This window comes from Leptonychotes weddellii, chromosome 8 (genome assembly GCF_054177405.1).
Source record: "Leptonychotes weddellii isolate Sample4059 chromosome 8, ASM5417740v2, whole genome shotgun sequence".
Taxonomy (NCBI): domain Eukaryota; kingdom Metazoa; phylum Chordata; class Mammalia; order Carnivora; family Phocidae; genus Leptonychotes; species Leptonychotes weddellii.
Window position 1 is genome coordinate 8315566 of NC_138376.1, and position 23067 is coordinate 8338632.

Here is a 23067-nt window from a genome sequence, read left to right on the forward strand (position 1 = left end):
TTTTATATAGTCTGGATACTAGATCCTTATCACATATATGATTTGCAAATAATTTCTCCCATTCAGTAGAGTGTCTTTGCTTTTTTGATAATGTCCTTAGATTCACAAAGGTTTTTAATGTGGTAGTGTTCAATTTTTTTCTTTGCTTATGCTTTTGATGTCATATCTAAGAATTCATTGCCAAATCCATGGTCATGAAAATATACCTCCTCGGTTTTCTAAGAGTTTTATGGTTTTAGTTCTCACGTTTTACTTTTTTTAAAAATTTTTTAAAAAATTTTTTTAAAGATTTTATTTATTTATTTGACAGAGACACAGCGAGAGAGGGAACACAGCAGGGGGAGTGAGAGAGGGAGAAGCAGGCTTCCCACCGAGCAGGGAGCCCGATGTGGGGCTCGATCCCAGGACCCTGGGATCATGACCTGAGCCGAAGGCAGACACTTAACCACTGAGCCACCCAGGTGCCCCAGTTCTCACATTTTAGATCGTTGATCCATTTTGGGTTAATTTTTGTTTATGACATGAGGTGTGGGGTAGATAGGAGTTTTTGAAACTACTTGACCCACTCCTTTTAAATTGGCAAACACTCCAGAAAAACCTGGTTATTTATATTTTATTATGGAAAATTTCAAACATTTTCAGAAGTAGTAGACTGAATTCCCATGTACTCTTTACCCAGCTTCAGTGCTTAGCATTTTATATTATTTTATTTTTTTAAAGATTTTATTTACTTATTTGACAGAGAGAGACATAGCGAGAGAGGGAACACAAGCAGGGGCAGTGGGAGAGGGAGAAGCAGGCTTCCCGCGGAGCAGGGAGCCCGAGGTGGGGCTCAATCCCAGGACCCTGGGATCATGACCTGAGCCGAAGGCAGACACTTAACCACTGAGCCACCCAGGTGCCCCAATGCTTAGCATTTTATGACCAATTTTATTTCCTTTTCTCTCATTCCGCCTTCCTCTCCCATGCACAGAAACACACCTATTAGGTTGTATTGAATTTACTTCATCTGTAAAAACCTTCTTGTTTAGAAATGGAACCACACAGCTATTATCATACTGAAAATACAGATTTCTTATTTTAAGTATAAGGATATGTTTATCTTGGAAAGTTTAGGAAACCTAAAAAGAAGAAGCAATAAATAAAAGTCATCACTAGCAGCCACCATTACTCTTTTGATGTATTATTCAAAACCTTCTGGACTTTCTATTCTAAAGTCTTTTTTTTTTTTTTTTGAAGATTTTATTTATTTATTTGACAGCGAGAGAGGGAACATAAGCAGGGGGAGTGGGAGAGGGAGAAGCAGGCTTCCCGCCGAGCAGGGAGCCCGATGTGGGACTCGATCCCAGAATCCTGGGATCATGACCTGAGCCGAAGGCAGACGCTTAACGACTGAGCCACCCAGGCGCCCTATTTCTAAAGTCTTTACCTGTAACTGTGCATTTAAGGATGATTTTTGTGGCTGCACAGCATGGATTCTGTGATTGATATTGTCAGTCCCTTAGTGAGCATCTATCATCCAGGTTTTCAGTATGAAAACTGAAGGATACTTTCTTTTCTTTTTTTTTTTTTAAGATTTTATTTATTTATTTGAGAGAGAGAGCGAGAGCATGAGCAGAGTGAAGAGGCAGAGGGAGAAGCAGACTCCCCGCCGAGCCAGGAGCCCGATGTGGGACTCGATCCCAGGACCCTGGGATCATGACCTGAGCTGAAGGCAGCCGCTTAACCAACTGAGCCACCCAGGCATCTGAAAACTGAGGGATACTTTCAATCATAGGATGAATTTCTAGAAATGAAGTAACTGGCTCAGTTGGGAATTTATTGTTAAGGTTTTTTTGATCAATATTGTAAATTGTTGTGTAATCAGAAACACATTTCATGCAGTTTGTGAACTTCAGTTGCCATCTCCTCTCCAGTGTTTCAGTTTGATTTTCTTAATTACCAGTTAATTCATTGGGTAACAATTATAGTTTATACTTTTTGCCCTTTTGGAGGAGAAAAATGTACAGTGTACAGAATGGGAAATTGTATCTCTACTTTCTTATAATGGTTAACCCTGTACTTTTAAGTAAATTTGTTCATTATCTTTGAATTACAGTGACTTTTTCATGATATTTTAGACGTTGGTCCAAATTGGCTTTGAAAGATCTTTTAATACATTTAACTCCATCCAGTGCTTTTTCTTGGCATAATGTCTTTTACAATTAAAAAAAATTGCAGCTCAAGATATCAGTGCAGTGAATAGTACAAGCTGTAAGAAGAGGCCAGATGAAGATTGTGAGGGCCCTTTTAGACCTGCAAAAACCCTGAAAGAAGGAAGTGTCCTAGATGTTCTCAAAAGCCCCGGTAAGATAACAGCTGCCTTTGAAAATACTCTAAAATCTTAATTACAAATTCGTTGTCCTATTTTAATATCGTCTGTGGTATACTTTAGGTTTTTAAGAAATTATGGCTAGTTTGATAGGGAATTGACTTGAAAATAGACATTGTCAGATGTAATTCTTTTGGAGTAAATATCTTAGAAACTCTCCTTCTTTGGAATTCAAGGACTGTCCTAATACGAAATCTCTTAAGAGGCAAGTATAGCAGGAGAAAAAGAGGAAAGTGTAGAAGGAGAAAATGAATTGCTTTTTAGTAGAGACAGGCCAATTTGGAAAAAAAAAAAATGTAAATAAACCTGATGATATACTTGGACATATCTTTCTCTATGAGAATGTTGAACTGCTTTGTTCTCAGAAAGAACTGGGCAAAGAAAGACAACATTTGCTGATTCTAACATAGGTATATGCAAGGGACAGTGCTCGCTTGAAACAAGGTTTGAGAGCTCATAGAAATAACTTGAAGGCAGTGACTAGAAGTACACAAATAGTAAGTTTTCAGTTTGAAAATCAGAGGACAGCTACAACTGCGATTGCAAGGTCTGCTATAGGAATGTAAAAGTGTTTATAAGGTGATATGGTTGCTCAGAGAGAATTTAGATTTATTGAGCAGATAGACATGTTCATGTCTAATTGAGTAAGAATTTCCAGATAAGGTTGGCTTCTACAACAAGATTTAGGAGGATTAGGTTTCTTTGGTCTGGCTTTCTCATTTTAGAGATGAGTATACTGCCTCCAGGAGTCCCAGTAACTTAGACGATTTGACACACTTGGGGCAGAGCTCCAGAGCGCTTGGGCTAGAATTAACTGAGTCGTAGAGAGGCGTTGTATTCCTACAGTCGATCTTCATTTAAGTTATACTCTGCATTCATGATGCCGAGGCCTCCTCCCGTTCAGTTTTCTTTAAATAGCAACAATTTGGAGGAGTCCTATGTTCTTTTGAGGAAAATTAGGAAAACCTGCGAAAGGGGAAGGAAAAGAAATCTGTAACACCTTAAGATGGTTACTGTTAAAATTGCACCAAACTTAGTGACTCAAATTAATCATTAAAAAGATAGTACATTTTAGACCAGTGGGAGTAACTGAAGTATGTGGGTTTTGCCTTTTTGCTAAAACTAGCTCGAGGTTGGATTAATTGTAGCCCTAGAAAATCTCTAAATACAGTCTTCTGTATCTTCTTACCCTCCAATTTTATTTTCCTTTTGTGTTAAAAGCTGGAAAAACAGGTCACTGAGTTTGTTCGTATATGTAAAACAAAGGTTAATTGGTCCAAAGTAAAGGATTGGAAGGTCATTCCCATGAGTAAAGTTGGAGTGAATCGATTGAATTCAATGACAGCAGTTTTGGTAGTACAGAGACTTTTTTCAACTCCTGTTACTCCATGATTTTGTGTGAATACCTTAATTGTCTTAAGTACACCTTTAGTGGTTACAAAAAAGGTATATTTACAATGTGAAAGGTTCTGTGATTATATTGGAGAACTACTTGAGGCAATTTGTTTGAATTAGGGTTTGGTAACGTTCCATGGCATCTTTGAGTAGCATGAGCTCATCCTCCACTAGGGTAGACTGGGTCTTCCTTTCTGTATTTCTAGGCCTTACCAGATGGTTTGGTTCATCTCTGTTGGAATTTTTCATCATATTTCTCATTGAACCATTACCATTTTAAAGTTCTGTATGTGCTTTGTATAATTAAAACCAGTCCTTACAACTCCACTATACTTTGGGAGGGATATCTGTCCAATATGCATACCTATGCAGCTCTGCTGATTTTTACTGAAAGTAGAGGATACCACAATAGTGGATTATAACTGGACAAAATTGAAAGATTATAGATGTTGAAGACATTTGGCTTAGCCAAGGGAACACCTGAAAGCAAAAATAGTTCAGGGAGGAAGGCTATGAATATACTGTACGTTGGGGTTGCGGCGAGGCAGAGTGTGGCAAACACTGATGACAGTGGTGTATGTCGGTAAATTACTACCAGTTAAAGCCTCAAATTAGATAGTGGTTGAATTACAGTAAGTAGAAACTCCTAGAGGAAGAAAGTAATGTACTATAAACAAAACCTCTTTTGTAGAATTTTAACTAGGACCAAAGTGTCACTTATTAATTATGTGATTAATAAATATTGCTTAGCTAAAAAAACCCAAAACTCTAAGTAGTCCACATTGGATTTTAGTAACTGCATAAATGTGTGTAAGTATGTGTTCTCCTAGTAATAGCATATCAGTTCATGTTTTGATTAGAAAGCTTTCCTTACTTTTTTTTTGCTTACACTCTCCTCTTTCCCTCATTATAGGTTTCACGTCACCAAAGGCAGATTCTCTTGCTGCTCAGCCTACTACCACAAGCCCAGTTGTTTATACAAGACCAGCAATAAGTAGCTTTTCTTCTAGTGGCATCGGGTTTGGGGAAAGTTTAAAAGCCAGACCATCGTGGCAGTGCGATACTTGTCTACTCCAGAACAAAGTTACAGACAGCAAGTGCATAGCCTGTCAAGCAACAAAACTGCCGCCAAAAGAGACTGCTAAACAAACTGGAATTGGAGTACCAAGTAAAAGTGACAAATCAACTCTTCCCGCGTCAGGGACAGGTTTCGGAGACAAATTTAAACCAGCAGTAGGCACTTGGGATTGTGATACCTGCTTAGTGCAGAATAAACCCGAGGCGATAAAATGCGTGGCTTGTGAAACGCCGAAGCCTGGGACTGGTGTTAAGCGAGTCCTTACGTTGCCTGCGGCTTCAGAGAGCGCTATGACTGTGGCTGCTTCATCTGCCACCTGCACTGTGACCACGGCCGCCTTAGGGTTTGCAGATCAGTTTAAAAGGCCCATGGGATCTTGGGAGTGTCCAGTGTGCTGTGTTTTTAATAATGGAGAAGACAGTAAATGTGTGTCCTGTGTGTCTGAGAAACCAGGTACGTGTATGGCTCTTTGGGAAAATTTTGTTCATTATTTTAGTAGGACATTTAAATTTATTTTCTACTAAGAACCACCTCAGTGTAATGTGGCAGGATGAGCATTTCCTCATACATCTTAATTTTTCTAAGCCGTCTTGAGGTAAAATGACTTGCGTGGGACTGGATCTCCATGTTATCTGAGGCGGTGCATTAAACAGCCCAATATATACTTGTACCTCTTTCTTTTTTTTTTTTTTTTTTAAAGATTTTATTTATTTATTCATGAGAGAGAGAGAGAGAGAGAGAGAGGCAGGCTCCCAAGGAGCAGGGACCCCGATGTGGGACTCGATCCCAGGACCCTGGGATCATGATCTGAGCCACCCAGGCGCCCTACTTGTACCTCTTTCTTTACGTACATTTTTATCAGAAACTTCTTGCTCTTCATGATCGTTTTCAAAGATGACTAATACAGATGCTGAAAGATCTTAGAAGGGACAGTCTTTCTCAAACTGTTCTCCAGAACGAAATACCACTTCGTCTCTTTTCCTCTTAGAAATGAGGATGGCACATGGTCATTTCCAGAAAAGGTTTCACTAAGGGGTGGACAATACTGCTTTATGAAAAGGCTGTGGCCGAATATTAATGGTGATACCTCTGTGCTCTCTGCCGGAGATATTGCCGTGATAGTAAATTACTGAATCATTAATGGAAAAATTCTAACGTGGCAGTGAGAAAAATGGCGTCAGGTTTGAGTTTTTCCTGTTTCTCTGTTCAAATTTGAAAAAGTTACTGAGATTCACAACTGGAAATGACTCTTTGCTGTTTTTGTAATAATATTATAGAATTATTTGGTATAGATATATGGTAACATGGGTGCTAAATAAAACCTTTTATGAATAACCTGGGAATTATACTTCCTCTTTTATTGCATTATTCATGGATATGTAGTTTTAGGTCTGCAACGGAAAGTTCTTGATTTGTTAGCGTATACTCTATGTCTGAACACAAGGGGTGAGCCATATTCCTAGTTCTTACTGGACATCTCCACAAGAATAAGATTTCAGAATCTTCATTCTGAAATAACTTTTCTTTTTCCATCTGGCATTCCTCCTCCACCCACCCACCCACCCCCAAAAAAGGCAAGTTTTTGATCGTACAAGAAACTAGAATTAATTCTGAGTTGATTAGGAGAAGAAAAGTTAGGAAGTAAATTGTTAGCCACACATAAAGGAGGCTCATACGTTTATTAAAGAAATCCGACTTCATCCTGTCAATGATGAACCATCATTTTAAGCAGAGGAGTGATACAGTACAATTTGTATGTTTGACAAATTGCTTCGTGGCTTTTTGGAGGGTAGATTTGAAGACAGCAAAAGTTGAAGGGAGACCAGAGGACACATGAGGAAATTGTATCAGTAGTGCTGTGGGTAAAGGTAATGGCTACGGATACTAATGGAGTCAAATCAGGATGTTGAATAATGTACAGTTGACGCCCTGTGGATTTGAAGCTGGGAAGTTGACACATACATGCAAGGCCTTTGGATATCCTATAATGGGCGCTCTGGGCTGGAAATACAAATTTGGGCATCAGTAGGCTATAGTTTTCAAATAAGGCATGGGAGGAGAGGTGATGTAAAGTGAGGGAGTTGTGGGAATAGAGGAGATGGCCTAAAACTGAGCTCTGGTAACTTCAGGGAGTGGCAGGAACGAAACTTTGGAACAATTAATCTTGTAAAGGAGGAACCAGAGAGGAAAACCCAAAACTGTATGGCACTGGTTGTTTCTTAGAAGAATGGACTTCGGGGAACAAGAGCGGAGGTCTCAGGAAGAAGACTTGATCCAGCAAGAGCCGAGGGCCGCTTGACACAGTGTAGCAGTAGGAGGCTCAGAAAAAGGGAACGACACCGCTAGGAGAACATGTGAGGGAGGAGGAGGCATGTAGCCACGCTGGCCGGCTGGGGAGGAAAGCGCAGAGGAAGCAGTTTTGTTGGTGGTGAGACTTGTGAGGACAGTGGACCGAAGATGGAGCCTCGGGGAGCAGTTTTCTTGGCAAGATGGAGGAGAACCCTAACGGTAGAACAGACACCAGGTGGCTGGGAGAGGCGACAGGTGGACAGCGGGTGGGGATGCCGGAATGAATGGCTCCCCTCGTCACACACTTACTTCGTGACGGCTTCGTGGAGCTGTCCTTCCCGTGCCCCCTCTGCTCCCCACAAACTTGGCAGATTTAAATGGCACCTCTGTGAATCCGTTCTTCTCCTGCCCCACAGTCAGCTCTTCGTTCTATTCTCATTTATCACTTTCCATCTTGGTGATGGTGCTACTATGCATTTATGTTTTACTTTCCCCTTTTTAGACCGTTAGCACTTCTAGAAGTTAAGCAGCATTTCATTCATCTTTATGTCCTTAGAACCATGGTATATTATGGTACTTAATAAATGTCTGTTAACCACTGCCATGAACTTTTGTGCAAAAATGATCATTTCAAAGGCAGAGCTGGGCTTTGAAATCTTGCAATTAACATGGTCTGTGGCTATGTATTTTATGTGTTAGGATATTGCCTACAATTTATATCTTGGATTTTAAAATGCTGTCCTGTTTGAAGAGATTTGATAAAGATTCTTAAGAACATTTTAGTCTTTTAGTCTCTGATTTCTGAGCATGTGTTTTTTTTTTTTAAACCATGATTATTCAAACTTCGGGTTAAGAGAGAGCTCATCACTAGGCAAGGTGAGTGTGAGCTGCTTGTTTGTAAGATTAAAAGAAATCTGAGCTGTCTATACTGTTTTTAACAGTGTAAAGTTGATATTTCTGGCACTTTATCTGTCTTAATAGGAAACACTAATTGAACGTTTAGACTTAGTGATGCCTTAAGATATTGACATAATGTGAATTAGAATTTGTATGTGTTTTCTTGCTGTTTTTTAGGAAGTTCGGTACCTGCTTCAGGTAGCAGCACTGTCCCCGCCTCTCTGTCTTCTGGAAGCTGCCTGGGGTTAGACAAGTTCAAGAAACCCGAGGGCAGCTGGGACTGTGACGTGTGCCTGGTACAGAATAAAGCAGATGCTACCAAATGTGTGGCGTGCAAAAGCGCAAAGCCAGGCACAGAATCTGAGTTTAAAGGTAAGGCATTGGGGCAGTGCCTCCTTGTACTGCCATTTTAAAGTGAAATATTCGCAAACAGCTTCAGTTTTTAAATTGTTTGTTCTCTATTGAAAATTCACGTAAATGAGATCTCATTCTGGACACTGTTAGCTCACATCTGAGTTACTGTAAAGATGGGTGATTTCCTGGTCAGCAGCGAGGTGTTTTTTTTTTTTTTTTTCTTCAGCTGGCAAGGGACTATTCTATCTTGTGTTGAGTCTGAGAGAGTTGCAGATAACTTGTTTCTAACTGTTAACAGACGTTTGGCATCTAGATGAATTTCCTGACTCTTAATCTGACTGGGAATTTACGCCCTGAGAACCTTATTGTAAGTAAGCTAGATTTGGGCTTTGCTTTCCCAGAGAATGTCCCAGAAAAAGAACTCTCTTAATAATTTTGTTTCGTAAATACAAAGGAAGAATCTCTGAAAACAATTTTTGCTAAACTGTCGCTGGAGGCCAGATTTTTCAAGTCTTCATAGCCCTTTATGACTTAGTATTTCATATGAGGTACATTTCAGTCAAAAGGTTGATCAAGCTGGGAAAGAGCAGAAATTTTAGATCTGAAGGAACAGTCAGGGAGAGGTAAGAAAGATTTTAATCGGTAAGGGAGGAGGTCTCAAAGGTGAGACCGTGAGGGCACTAAAGAAAGAATGCCGAGCTTTATCAGCTTGTAACCATGTCTTAGACTAGTGGCTTTCAGACTCTTCTGACTGGAAACCAATCAATAAACTTTTGCATTGTGACCTGTCACATGCACAGGGTATTTGTCTCTATGATTGAACAAAAAGTATCACAAACCAATACTTTAGTATGTTTAAGTTACCCTATTTCTGTTCTTCTTCATTTTAGAAGAAAAATGCTGGTTGCAACCCACTAAATTAATTACATGGCTAAAGGGACACAACTGGTTTGAAAAACATTGCATTTGAGGTGCCTGGGTGGCTCAGTCGGTTGAGTGACGCTTGGTTTTGCTCAGGGTGGTGAGATCTAGCCCCATGCTGGGCTCCGCACTCAACATGGAGTTTGAGATTCTCCCTCCCTCCGTCTCTCTCTCTCTCTCTGCCCCTCCAGGTGCTCGTGCTCGGTCTCTCTCTCAAATAGATTAAATAAATAAATAAATAAATAAATAAAACCCCAAACACTGCATTTGGGTGTCTTAGATCACTACTTTCCAGTCCACTTGAGGTCGTTGTGTAGCTGTTAACCTTGTGATCCTTTTTCCGTGTTCTCTCCCTATTGTGCTATAATCACCATACCTTCAAATCTGAGCCTTTGAGGCAGAGGTGATAATGAGTTAATTATTGTCTTTAGCCCCTTCAGTTTTAGCTTTCTGTCTAATATCACTTAATGTATTTACAGACCATGCAGAATACTGCTTGCTCCTGTGATTCTGATAATTTTTCAGTTACGTTTCTTAGGGAAAGAAAGGAATGGGTCATCATTAAAGGGGGGAAATTTGAAGGTAAGAGGGCTTTTAAAGCGTGGCTGTCATTTGTCTTTATACGTGGGTAAGCAGGGTAAAGGATAAATATCTCGGCACTCCAGTGATGCCTGTTCATTTCTAGTTTACTCAGCTACAGAAAAGCATTATGAAACCAAGACTTTGATCTTGTCAACATAGTATTGTTTGTCTTTTTAAGTATTGCTTCTGCTCACACAGTTCTTCTGGTACTTTGATGCTAAAGATTTTTTTTTTAGTGTTTGATAATGAACTTTATTCACAAGATTTCAAACTCTAATTATGACAGGATTCATAGTGAAAAGTGTATCTCTTGTCCCCATTGGTTCATTTTCCATCCTTCTTCCCCCACCAGAGGGAAGAACTGTGGTTAGTTTCTTAGAACTTAGAATAGAGCTTTTTTTATGAACATGATAAGCAAATATACTCTTACCTGTATATTCTTGTTTCCCTCTATTTTATTAGAAAATGTTGTATATCCTACTGCCTTTTTGCCCCCTTGATTTTACCGTGGCTAGCTTGGACACATCTTTGTTCTTCATTTACAGCTGCCTGGGATTGCATATGGCATTTTGCTTGTCTGTGAGTTTATCTTTAAAATAAAATTTTTTTATTTTATTTTACTTTACAGTAAAATAAAGACTTAGGGTGTGAGGGCGATCTGGCTGCGACCTCTCTTCACCCCACTGGTCACCAGGGCAGATTACCCTGATCTGGCTGGCCAGGTGGGTGTCCCCTTCCTTGCTCATGGCTCCACGTATGTCCCTCCCGAAGCTGTGTGCTCTGGTCGAAGAGGACGACCTTCCCAGGCAGAGGAGGGCCCTTCTCTGGTCAGGGGTGTACGAGTAGCTGCGCTCCCCTGCTAGAACCTCCAGACAAACTCTCAAGGTCCATTCGTAGGAGAACGGAGGGTAGTCAGACTTGCAAGACTCCAGATGCATCCAAATGACTACCTGTGGCCGTCTGCTTTTCTTTTAAAAAAAAAATTAAAAAAAAAAAAACTTAGCTGTAGAATTGCTGGGTCAAAGGATACATGTGTTTGTGATTTTTAGTAAATACTGACAGTTGCCTTCCAAAATTGTGTGCTAATTTACACATCTTTGTGTCATGTATAAAGTGTCTGTTAGTCCTAGACTCCTCACCAACACTGCTTTATGAGGTTTGCTTGATCTCTGCCAGTGTCACGGACCGAAAATGGCTTGTGAGGGTAGTTGGAAGGAGTGAGGTAGAGTGCTCCTGCCGAACGTTGGGCTGCTACTTCACGGTCACGGACGTGGCTAACGCTCTTCAAAGTAGGCTTTCCAGAGTTATTCCTTTTTAGGTTTTATTTACTTATTTGGGAGAGAGAGAGAGCACAAGCAGGGGGCGCGGCAGGGAGAGGGAGAAGCAGGCTCCCTGCTCATCAGGGAGCCTGATGCAGGGCTCGATCCCAGGACCCCAGGATCATGACCTGAGCTAAGAAGGTAGACGCTTCCCCGACTGAGCCACCCAGGCACCCCTCCAGAGTTATTCCTTTGTCTCTTTGTTCTTCAGGGGTACATTTTGTTTGAGAGGATAACATTAATTCAGTGTCTTTGTGTGGTGTCTTTTATGTTTTGAAGGCTTTGGCACATCTTCCTCATCTTCGAACCCCGCAGCCTCATCCTTCAAGTTTGGTATCCCATCATCCTCTTCGGGGCCTTCTCAGACTTTAACAAGCACTGGAAATTTTAAGTTTGGAGATCAGGGAGGCTTCAAAATAGGAGTGTCTTCAGATTCTGAGTCTCCAAACTCCATGAGTGAAGGCTTTAAATTTCCTAAACCAATAGGAGATTTTAAATTTGGAGTTTCGTCTGAGTCTAAACCTGAAGAAGCTAAAAAAGACAGTAAGAATGAGAATGATTTTAAGTTTGGACTTCCTTCGGGTTTAAGTACTACAGCTTCGTTAGCTCCATTTCAGTTTGGGGTGTCCAGTCTTGGTCAGCAAGAGAAGAAAGAGGAACTACCTAAATCTTCATCTGCAGGCTTCAGCTTTGGTGCTGGTGTTATTAACCCCACACCTGCTGCTACTAACACCGCAGTGACCTCGGAGAACAAGAGCAGCTTCAGCTTTGGAGCCCTAGAAACCAAGAGTGTTTCAGTGGCTCCTTTCACATGTAAGACGTCAGAAGCCAAAAAAGAAGAAATGCCTGCCGCCAAAGGAGGGTTCACTTTTGGCAGCATAGAACCCGCCCCTCTGCCGTCTGCCTCATTGTTTGTGTTGGGAAGGACAGAAGAGAAACAGCAAGAGCCGGTCACTTCTACTTCTCTAGTGTTTGGGAAGAAAGCTGACAATGAAGAGCCAAAGTGTCAATCAGTGTTTTCCTTTGGAAATTCAGAGCAAACCAAAGATGAGAGTTCTTCAAAGTCCACCTTTAGTTTCAGTATGGCAAAACCATCTGAGAAGGAATCGGAACAGCCAACAAAAGCCACTTTCACGTTTGGAACTCCAACCAATACTACGGCTGGTAAGTATTAAAACTTTTTTTTTCTTTTAAACAAGGCGTCTCCGATCTGTGGACAAATGCAGCAGGTCAGGGAATGGTTTACACTGAACAGAGTTGAGAGAGACCTGTAACAACTCTCTGGAAAGGACAGGATTTTCGGTTTTCACTGCTCCAAACCCCCGTGAGGTGATGGTGTTTTCTACAGCTCTGATTGCAAGCCCACAGGGTTGCACATCTGTCCATGCTTCTCCCTTCTGTTTGAGCTCTGACAGTTGGAATTGGCATACTATTCAGGAGAATAGGCCTGCCTTCGTAAGCTCATGAAATATTTTCTAACTCAGTCTTTATGTACCGGCCTTCATTCACAAGTAGAGCTAACCAGTCATCATCAGGCATTTAAGGAGCATAGACAACAAATATAACTAGTCCCTGAAACAGAGGCAATTATGAAAACTAATATCCTGAAGGAAAAATGAAAGCATTTAAAAAACTTAAAAATGTGGCTGGTGAAATAAAATCATTATGTGGGTTGAGGAGCAGAAAAAACAGAGATTGGTGAACTGGGATTTCCCAGAGCCTGGTGCAAAAGTGCAGGGAGACGGAGTCCTGCTAGCTCACGAGTGCCATCGCAGGAGGGGCGCGTAGCAGATGAGAGCAGGATGGACGAAATGTCAAAGTGGTGACAGAAGACCATTTCCAACGTGCAGAGAAAGACCCTGGCCTTAAAAATGGAAATGGCCTACTCACTGGCAAAGACCAGTGAGATTTTAGGACACCAAAGCCAAAATCCTGAATGCTTTCAGAGAGGGAAAGCTGGTTGCCATCAGACTTTGAATTTGTGCTTGAAACAGTAGAGCAGTGTCCTCAAAGTGAAAATGGTCTTGATCCTACAATTTTATATCCAGCTGAATTCAAAATAGAGATGTTTTCAGACAGGCAAACAAATAGAACACCCACGAATACTTCAAAATAATACATTGGAAACACGAAATGAAAAATTAACCTGAAAAAAAAAAAAGAATGGAATTCAGTGGATGTTTTTTTGTCCGTTGTCTGGACATTCAAAACACCCTCCAAATAAGAAAATAAATACTAAATTATATACGATTTGGAAAGGAATAAAAAATAAGATTGGGTCTAATCAAATGTAATCATGGTATCACTATACTCTTTCCATTGAAACAGACACTCTTAACCTCCCGTTAACCAACTTGAAAGTGAGCCAGCGTGCTCCACTTTCTGTAAATCAAACTAACGCCCATACCATACCGCGAGCAGCCTGTCTAGAGACCGTATTGGAACTGAGATAACATTGGGATGGTTAAAAAAAAAAAAAAAAAGTGTCTTCAGGAAGGTGGGTGGTTTCAGGCTCACCGTATAAAAACCAGTAGCTTTCCTCTGAATCAGCAAGAAATAGCTGGACAAATGACCTCTTTCATACCTGTTCCTGAGTGAGCGTGTTCTCCCTCCCACCGCCCCCAGCATCATCTTGGGTTTGTGTCTAGTTGAGTGTGGTTGACACACCCATCACTAGTTTCAGGCGTGCAGCGTAGCGATCGCGTGGCTGCATGTGACCCGCTGGCCCTGCTGCCGGGGTCGCTCCCTCTGTCCCCACACGGCGCCAGGACGGCCCTGCAGACGGTCTTCCCGGGGCCGGGCCTTTTGTCCTGTGACTGATGCCTTCCAGAGCTGGAAGCCTCCGTTTCCGTTTCGAGAGGAACTTTTGTGGGGTGTGACAAGCTAAGCTCATTTTAAAATGCACCTGGAAGGGCAAATGCCCCAGCAGTTTTGCAGGGAGGGGCAGGCACACAAACAGGTTCAGTCCGCTAACGTCAGACTGAACCGCGAAGCCACGGTAATTCAACAGTCTAGGAACAGTAACTGTGGAGGGAACAGATGCACATGGATGTGGAAATTTACCATGTCCTAAGCGTGGAGTTGCACATGAGTGCGTGGAGGCTGCACTGGGCAGCCAGTGAAGCAGTCGGGGGGACTAGGACCCTGCTAACGTCGGTCGCAAACTCGAGAGGCGAGCGGTCTCCCGCTATCTGAACAGTTACCCAGACGTAGCTCCAGTTTGATGTGTGGGATTGAGGGATGCTTTTTATCCTTATTAATCTGAATGCTGAAAGTTGCCTGATCTAAGATGCCATAAAAGAAAAGACGGATATATTGGCTCACATCAAAATGTGATAGAACACGTCCGTGTGCTGAATGAATGTATTTAACAAGACGTGAGGATTCTGTGTTCTCACGAAATGACTAGACTGCAGCGTAGCAGAGAGTGCTGTGTGGTTGCTTGCGCTCAGAGGTCTTGTGTGTCCCGTCGTTCGTGTCTGCAGATCCAGGGGCAGCGAAGCCGGCGTTCGCCTTCCTGAGCAGCGGCGCTCCCACGGGCAGCGTGCCGGCCGCCGCGGGGGCCGTGTTCCGAAGCCCCGCCGCCTCCAGCGCGCCCGGGCCCGCCTTTGTGTTCGGACAGGCCAGCAACCCCGGGGCCAGCTCTGCCTTCGGGAACTCGGCCGAATCGGGCGCGCCTCAGTCTTTGCTGTTTTCTCCAGAGAGCAAACCAGCGACCACGTCGAGCGCGGCCGTCACCCCGTTCGTCTTTGGGCCGGGAGCCGGCAGCAACAGCACCGCGGCCTCCGGCTTCAGCTTCGGAGCTACGACCACATCCAGCTCTGCAGGTACGGTGACAAAGGAAGAACGTGCGTGTGCTAGCTGGACGGGCTGGAATTCTGGCCTCTCTCTGCAGGTGACGTAGCAGGTGACCAGAGAACGGCCCGGCGCCACTAGGCCGGCTTTACCCGGGGTGTTGTAACCGTTCACTGCGTGGAATCGTGTATATTGGGTTCGGTTTAACATAATTAACTCTTGGGAGGAATTTCTCTAGTCTCAGTGTCATCTTTAGTTTTTCCAAGTGTTCTTTTTGAGATGTTAGGTTGTTAACCAGAAACTGGGGAGTGTTTCATTCGACACGCGTCCCCAGTATGTAGCGTGTACATGAGGACAACACTAGCTGGTCTCTGCTGTGTGGTAGATCATCTGATGAGAGATTGCATGTCTTCTTAGATCAGTCCCTCTACCTGAAAAAATCTCGCTGCGAAGGTGGGGATTTTTGCTAATAGACCATTTTGTTGATGTGAATTCTATATGGTTTCACTAAATAATGGAGAGAATTATATTCTTAATATTCAAACCTTGCCTTGATGGGATCTGTTCAGCAAGGTAAGTGTCCGAAAAGAAGCTTGAAGTTTGCTGCCGAGTTTATAGATGTTTCTTGAGGATTATCTCATGGTAGCTATTAAGTGACATCCGTGTTTCTCTGGGCCTCTAGGATCCTCCTTTGTATTTGGCACTGGGCCTTCAGCACCATCTGCCAGTCCAGCATTTGGGGTTAACCAAACTCCGACATTTGGACAGAGTCAAGGTGCCAGCCAGCCTAATCCCCCGGGCTTTGGAGCTCTGTCCTCGGCAGCAGCGCTGTTTTCTGCGGCTTCTCAGCCTGCACCGCCTACCTTTGGGACTGTGTCAAGCAGTAGCCAGCCTCCTGCATTCGGACCGCAGCCCAGGCAGTCTGCGTTTGGCTCTGCGGCAGCTCCGAGTTCCGGTGAGTGTGCCCTGCTCTGTACCCAGGGTCTGCTTGTCTGCAAGTAGCCTGGTGTCTGTCCCTAGCGTCTGCTTGTCTGCAGATAGCATGTTTCTGAATTTTAAAACCATGCCTATGTCTTATTTCTTTATTTTTTATTTTATTATTTTTTTAAGATTTGTATATTTGAGAGAGAGAGAGCGCACACAAGCAGGGGGAGCGGCAGAGGGAGAGGGAGAAGCAGACTCCCCGCTGAGCAGGGAGTCTGACCCGGGGCTCCATCCCTGAGCCCAGGGCAGAGGCTTAACTGACTGAGCCACCCAGGTGCCCCCTGTCTTATTTCTTTAAATGTCTCTTGTACTTGGAATAGAAAAGTACATGCTTGGACTTCCCTAGAAACAACATTCCCAATTTTCATACAGTGAAGCACATTAAGGCATTAAAGCATGAGATTAACATGTAGTTATTTCTTACTCTTTGAGGTGCAGCATCGATTCAGTCCCATTTCTCCCCATTTGAGTTTTGGAGCACTGCAGCCTAGATTTCAGCCGCATTTTCTAATCTTCGTTGTGACTGGATTTACTTCAGGAGGTTATGCCCCCACTCCGGTTCTCTCCTGGGCCAAAACTGCCCAGGCGCCCAGGACACTTTGTTTGATGATGCTTGACTTGCATATTTAAATGAACATTCGTGTGTGTGTGTGTGTGTGTGTGTGTGTGTTTAATATGGCTAATCACATTGTACTAAGAGGATATATTTCCTCAAAACTGTAGGATGTATACTTTTCTAACTGTAAAATAAGACTTCCTATAGAAAAGCATGGGACAGATATGAGCAGTGTGGTGGTGGAGCAGACGTGTGGCTAGCCCACCACCAGTAGCCCCTCCTGCTCCCTGTTTGCTCATGTGCCTCTCTTTCCTTGCTCTAATGTGTCCTGGCTTTTATGGTGATCCCTTTCCTGGGGTTTTATTTAAAGTTAACTGCTGATATGTGAAGCTCTACAAAATATCATTTTGCCTTATTTTTAACTCTATATAAATGGAAATCTCACTGTATTCAGTCTCTTGATTCTTGCATCTTTCACTCTTATTTGTAAAGTTCCTCCATGTTATTACATACTGTTTGTTCATTTTCACTGCTGTAGAGTAAATCAGTTTATGAACATAGCACAATTTATCCATATACTGTTGATGAACGTGTTGGAGTTGTTTTTAGCAATTAGGAAATGCACCTCTGCGGGGCACCTGGGTGGCTCAGTTGTTGAGCTGTCTGCCTTTGGCTCAGGTCATGATCCCAGGGTCCTGGGATCGAGCCCCGCATCGAGCTCCCTGCTCCGCGGGAAGCCTGCTTCTCCCTCTCCCACTTCCCCTGCTTGTGTTCCCTCTCTCGCTGTGTCTCTCTCTGTCAAATAAATAAAATTAAAAAAAAAAAAAAAGGAAATGTACCTCTGCTCATTCTTGTGTATGTGCCTTGGAGCACACATGCATATTTTTCTAGGGTATACACCCAGGAGAGGGCTTGCCAAATTAAAAGGTGTGCATGCATATCTTATACTTCGGAAAATAATGCAAGCTTGTCCTGATGGATTGTGCCCATTCACATCTTACTACGTTGTATGAGGATTCTCATATTTGGATTCTGCTGGATTTCATTTTCTGTGAATTGTTTCTATAAGGATTTTTTTTTGGCCGTTTTTTTGTTTGGTGGTTTCACTTTTGCTTACTGATGTGCAGGAATATTTTTATGTATTCTGGATATTAGTATTTTGTCAGTACAGGGAGCAGAATTTCTCCTGGGACGTATGTTAACCATTTTAATCAGGATTGATTCTTCTCAGCACGTGAGTTGCAGAGTGTAGCTTTTCACACAAGTGCCATTTCCCTCCTCCACTCTCTCCTCCTCGAGTGGCCGTTGTGTGCTCAGATGAGTGTTTCCAGGATGCAGATGCTGTGTGATACAGCGTGCTTTTCTTTTCTATACAGAATTCTGTTTTCTCCAGCACCAGTGATCCCTCTCTGTTAATAATTTCTTTGTACCTATCATTAGTTATAACTTTCGCTCTTCTCCCTTTCTTAGAGATCGCTTCTCAATATTTTCAAATACATTGGCTGCTTGTTATTTAGTATCTTGAAGGAAATTTTCACAGAATCATCTGACCTGTTCCTTCTACCGGGCTTTCTAGGCCTGCTATTTAACTGTGGTCTTGGTACCACTTTTTACCATTCTCTTGGGATTGCCCTTAGCTTCCTCTCTTTCCTGGATGATGTCAGTGTCTTGTTCTTTCTTATTCTTTTGTTTTGATAGAGCAGATCTTCTAGTGGTTTCTTAAGTCCTCGGGGAAGAAAATTTTGAAACCTTACATTTCTGGAAGTATCTTTATTCTGTGCCTGTGTTTGGTAAAATTTCGGTTGAATACAGATTTAGATTGGAAATAATTTTCATAGTTTTGAAAGCATTTCTCCATGCTGGACTTTTGGCTCCCTCCTAGTTGCTCTGGAAGTCTTTCTTGAACTTTGCTTTTGGACCCATTTCTTCTTTCTGGAATCTCACTGGATCTTTTCTTTTGCCTCCAGTGTTCTGACTTACCAGGAGGATGGTCCTTGATCTGGATCCATTTTTACCCACTGACAGGAATTTAGTCTGTCCTTTTGTGAACGTCCATTCTTGGGAACTTTCTGGAATTACTTCTTTGACGATTTTTATGCCTCACTCTTTAACTTCTGTTCTTTTTTCCTTTTTGTCCTTTCTGGGAAGATTTCTTACATTTATCTTTTACTTCCCCTTGGTCAAGATTTTACTTTTGCTAATTTTAAATGTTCTTTTTTGTTCTGCGGATGTATCCTTTTTATATTCTTCTCTTCTTGTTTCAGAATTGTTACCTGTTGATCTCTTGAGGATATTAATGATGAGGTGTGGGTTTTCATTTTTTCCCCTTTAAGCTATTGTTCTAGTCCATTCTCTACAAATTGCTTTTCTCTATTATTGTTTGGGTCTTGGTGTTTCTTATGAAATACTTTCCTCAAATGTTTGGTGCTTCTTGGCTATCTACTCACAGTTGTTGTTGTTTTTTTTTTTAATTGTAAGAATTAACATGAGATCCATCCTTTCAGCAAATTAAGTGTATTAATACAGTGTTGTTAACTACAGGCGCCCTGTTGTACTGCTGATTGCTAGCACTCCCTCATCTTGTGTAACTACACTTCACACCCGTTGAAGAGCACCTCTCCATTCCTTTCATTTCTCTCTCTCTCTCACACTCACACACACACACACACACACACACACACACACACACCCACACCCCCACACCCCCCCCCCAGCAGTCGCCCTTCTTCTCTCCGCTTCTATGGTTTGGCTATTTTAGGTTTCTCATATAAGAGAAATCCTGCAGTATCTGTCCTGTGACTGGCTTATTTCACTTAGCATGATGTCCTCCAGATTCATTCATGTTTTTGCATATTTTTTTTAAAGGCTGAATAGTATTCCATTGTGTGTGATACACGTTGTTTTCATCTCTTCATCTGTCAGTGGACATTTAGGTTGTGTCCACATCTTGGCTGTTATAAATAATGCTGCGGTGAACTTGAGAGTCCAGATATCTCTTTGAGATCCTGATTTCAAATCTTTTGGAGAAATATCTAGAATGGGATTGCTGGATCATAGGGTATTTCTAATTTTTTTGAGGCGCCTCCATACTGTTTTCCAGTTGTACCAGTTTGCATTCCCACCAACAGAGCGCAGGGCTCCTTTTCTTCACGTGCTCGCCGACCTGTTATCTCTTGTCTGATTTTTAGCCCTTCTAACAGGTGTGAGGTGGCACCTCATTGTGGTTCTGATTTGCATGTGCCCGATGAGTGATGTTGAGCATCCTTTCATGTGTCTGTTGGCTGTTTGTTCATCTTTGGAGAAATGTCTGGTCAAGTCCTTTGTCCATTTTTAAATCAGGTTATTTGGTTTTTTTGACTATCAAGTTGTAGAAGTTAATTTAATATATTTTGGATATCAGCTCTTTATCAGATACATGGTTTGCAAATATTTTTTCCTATTCAACTCATAATTTTATGAGCATGGGACACCTAAGTACCACTTGATAATTCTTTGTGCATGGATAGGCTCGTAGATCTTGAATCTCACTGTAGGTTTGTCTGACGGGCCTGCTTACTTGGGAAGACATGGATGTTAGTATCAGTAGGTGTTTCCTTCTAGAAGGTCAGGTTCCCCAGAGGTTATTCCCATTCCCGTCGTGCCTGGAGGGTACTCCTACTTCTGATTGCCCATGCTCTGGGAGCCGAGTCAGGGAGGAAGGCTGCAGCTGTCCGTGCTCATTACATCAACTTACTTTTAATCCTTCTAGTTTTGATAGGATGCCCTTGCCTTTGTATGTGATCCCCTAGTTCAGAGACCCCTCCAGAGACTGACGTTCTGTTCTGTTGGGGCAGAGAATTATCATCTTGTTTGGTACTGGGGAGGGAGTGATCTGGGTGCCTGCTTCTTACACAGATACTCTCCCATCCTCCTCCTCCTCCTCTTTTTTTTTTTTTTTTTATAGTCACACCTTCATTCTCCCTTCCAGAGGGCCCTGGCACCCAAGCCTTTGGGTATGTTGAGTGTAAATGGAACTGCGTCTATGCTTTCCCTGCTGCTAGCTTAGTACTTGGTTCCAGTCAGCTTCCCAGCGTCTCCATTTTGTTGTTGTTGTCTCCTCTTTCCCCCAGCTTTGTAAAAATCCCTTTACTATTATTTTAACATAATTTTTGAAGTTAGCGCTAAATGTGTGTGTTGATTCCACTATCTTGAACCGGAAGTCTCTTCTGCCCTTTCCTCCTTGGTCATGGGTAAGTTGGGTCACTTGTCCAAGGGCGTTTTTTTAAGTATGTTGTGTGTGTCAGTGGAGAAAATTCTTCGTTTTAACTTTCTTTATATTAAATTATAAGAGAGCTTAATCCTTCCCCCGTTTTTGTACGTAAAGGTCAGAGTCCTTACTAGAAAAACTGCCCTCTTGCCCGTCGTGAAGTTTTTCTGCTTTAACTACCACAGGTTCGGTTTTCCAGTTCGGCAGCGGCAGCACCACCAATTTCAACTTCACGAGCACCAGCCCGTCGGGAGTATTCACGTTCGGGGCGAATCCGAGCCCCGCTGCGGCCTCGGCGCAGCCTTCGGGCTCCGGGGGCTTCCCGTTTCCGCAGCCTGCGGCGGCATTTACAGTGGGGTGAGACGGGGGCTCCGGCACGGTGGGGCTGCGCGCGCGCGCCGGACTGCGACCGCGTTCTGCTTGCGTCCCCGAGGGGTGCGCGGTGTGGCTGGGCCGAGACCCGGATGTGCCCCCGCGTCGCTTGCCCGCAGCGCAGGTGTGCAGGAGCCGGGCCTCGGCGCGGCGGCCGCTGGGGCGCGCATGCGCGCTGACGGCCTGAGTTTACGTCCACGGTGCCCCCCCCCCCGTCCCGACGCGCCCCCCCCTCCCCCTCCCCCTCCCCAACGCCGGTCGCAGGTAGGATTGTGGTGATTCTGAAATCTCCCGGGCACCTGGTCACGGAATGCAGTCTTTATTTCCCACAGGTCAAACGGCAAAAATGTGTTCTCTTCTTCTGGAACTTCCGTGTCTGGCCGCAAGATAAAGACTGCCGTCAGGCGCCGGAAATGAAGGCGGCGGTGCGTCGCACAGCACGCTTGGCGGCGGCCGGGGCCCTGCCGCTCGGCTTCCGGCGCGGCCGGGGCGAGGGACCGCCTCAGGCCGGAGCCGCCCGAGGCCTTCTCTACGTCTGGGACTCCCTCCTTTTTCTTTACAGAAGCCCTGCCCTCCCCCTCCCACCCCCTTAAAAAAAAAAAAAATAGCTAGATTGGTGACTGATTCTTCAGCAGAAAGAGGATCCAGCACATCATCCCCTGAGGCGGCGTCGGCGGGCGGCGCCCGGGGACAGAGCCCGCTCCCCGGCCGGCTTGGCCTCGAGCCGCCTGCGGCCGCCGCGCTCTGTGCGCCCGCACGCGCTTACGGAACGCGCTGGAATTGTAATTATCCCGGAGGAATTCTGTATAGATTAGAGACTGTGGAAGTGAATGATTTCTATGCTGAGTTTGTGCTGGTGTATGTGTGAAGTGAGTGAGTTGGGTGTATTGTGCACTAAAATTTTCTGATAGAGGAAGCCTGATTAAAGAATGGTCCATGCTAAGGACTTATTAGATCTAGTGCGTTCTCCATTTAATAATTATATGCTATTTCTATATTTTCATTCTCCTATCACCTGTCTTGCCTTTTTCATTATTTTATTATGAAACTTGTGTAAATACAATTTTGTTTCTGTACTTTTTTGGCATAACATAAATCTGTGAACTTGAAATTTTAATTTTGTGTTAGAAAATTTGTTTGTTCTTTGTTTAGTCTTGTCTCAGATTTTATTATGTAAATCCCATTATTCAAAGTTGCCTAAATCCATTTGGAAATCTTTAAAAAAAAATTGGGGATTCTTAAAGTGAATTTATTGGCTTTTCTGATCCAGTTTTGTTTGGACCAAAAACCAGTATTGTACAAAGTATTAAGCATATATTTTTATATTTACTGAAATGGACTGTGGTGACTTTGGATAATAAGGAAAAGTTTAATATTAAAGCCATGTTTATTACAGTATAATTAACATGTTAAACCATGGGATAAATGCCATCAATAAAAAATTATGAAATATTTTTTGTTCTAGTGTTAACTTAAAATGAAGGTACCCGTGTTAATGGAAGGGAACCTTTTTTTGTAAAGGTTCGCCATGGTCAGAGAAATTCCAAAGAATACATTTAAGTGATTTGGACAACTCCTAAGTGAAGGGGGAAGTGTCTGAACGTAAAACATAGAGAAGGTACCCTGCTTTTTGTCTGGTGCTAGGAATCACGCCTACTTTGCATATAAATTGACATACCTTTTTAAAAGTTTAAAATAAACACACGTAACCATTTCTGTTTGTATCTGTATCTTCCTTGAGAGGCGACTAGACAGTGTTTATTGATCGAGTCTTGGAGACACATGCATGGAATTCTTTTACCAATTTTTTTTTTTCTAACTAGATCTGTGGTCCATAAAAGACCTGTTGGGACAGCATTTGCTGATTTTTATACTTAATTTGAGCACAGAATTATTTTGCGCGGACTT

The 23067-nt window shown here is 42.9% G+C and overlaps 1 protein-coding gene across 4 annotated transcripts in view; it reads left to right on the forward strand.

The window, feature by feature from the left end:
* NUP153 (nucleoporin 153) overlaps positions 1–22873 on the forward strand; it is a 78502-nt gene extending 55629 nt beyond the window's left edge. For 2 of the 4 annotated variants that reach the window (XM_031032393.2, XM_031032398.2), the window contains exons 15-22: positions 2221–2346; positions 4680–5297; positions 8208–8402; positions 11486–12370; positions 14692–15033; positions 15684–15956; positions 20973–21144; positions 21492–22873. In XM_031032393.2, coding sequence (XP_030888253.1) covers positions 2221–2346; positions 4680–5297; positions 8208–8402; positions 11486–12370; positions 14692–15033; positions 15684–15956; positions 20973–21144; positions 21492–21576 — 2696 coding nt within the window. In that variant the 3' untranslated portion in view covers positions 21577–22873. Of the gene's footprint in view, positions 1–2220; positions 2347–4679; positions 5298–8207; positions 8403–11485; positions 12371–14691; positions 15034–15683; positions 15957–20484; positions 20948–20972; positions 21145–21491 lie in introns of those variants that run through there. The other 2 variants (XM_031032405.2, XM_081827624.1) reach the window with 2 other exon arrangements.
* The last annotated feature ends 194 nt before the right edge of the window (positions 22874–23067 follow it).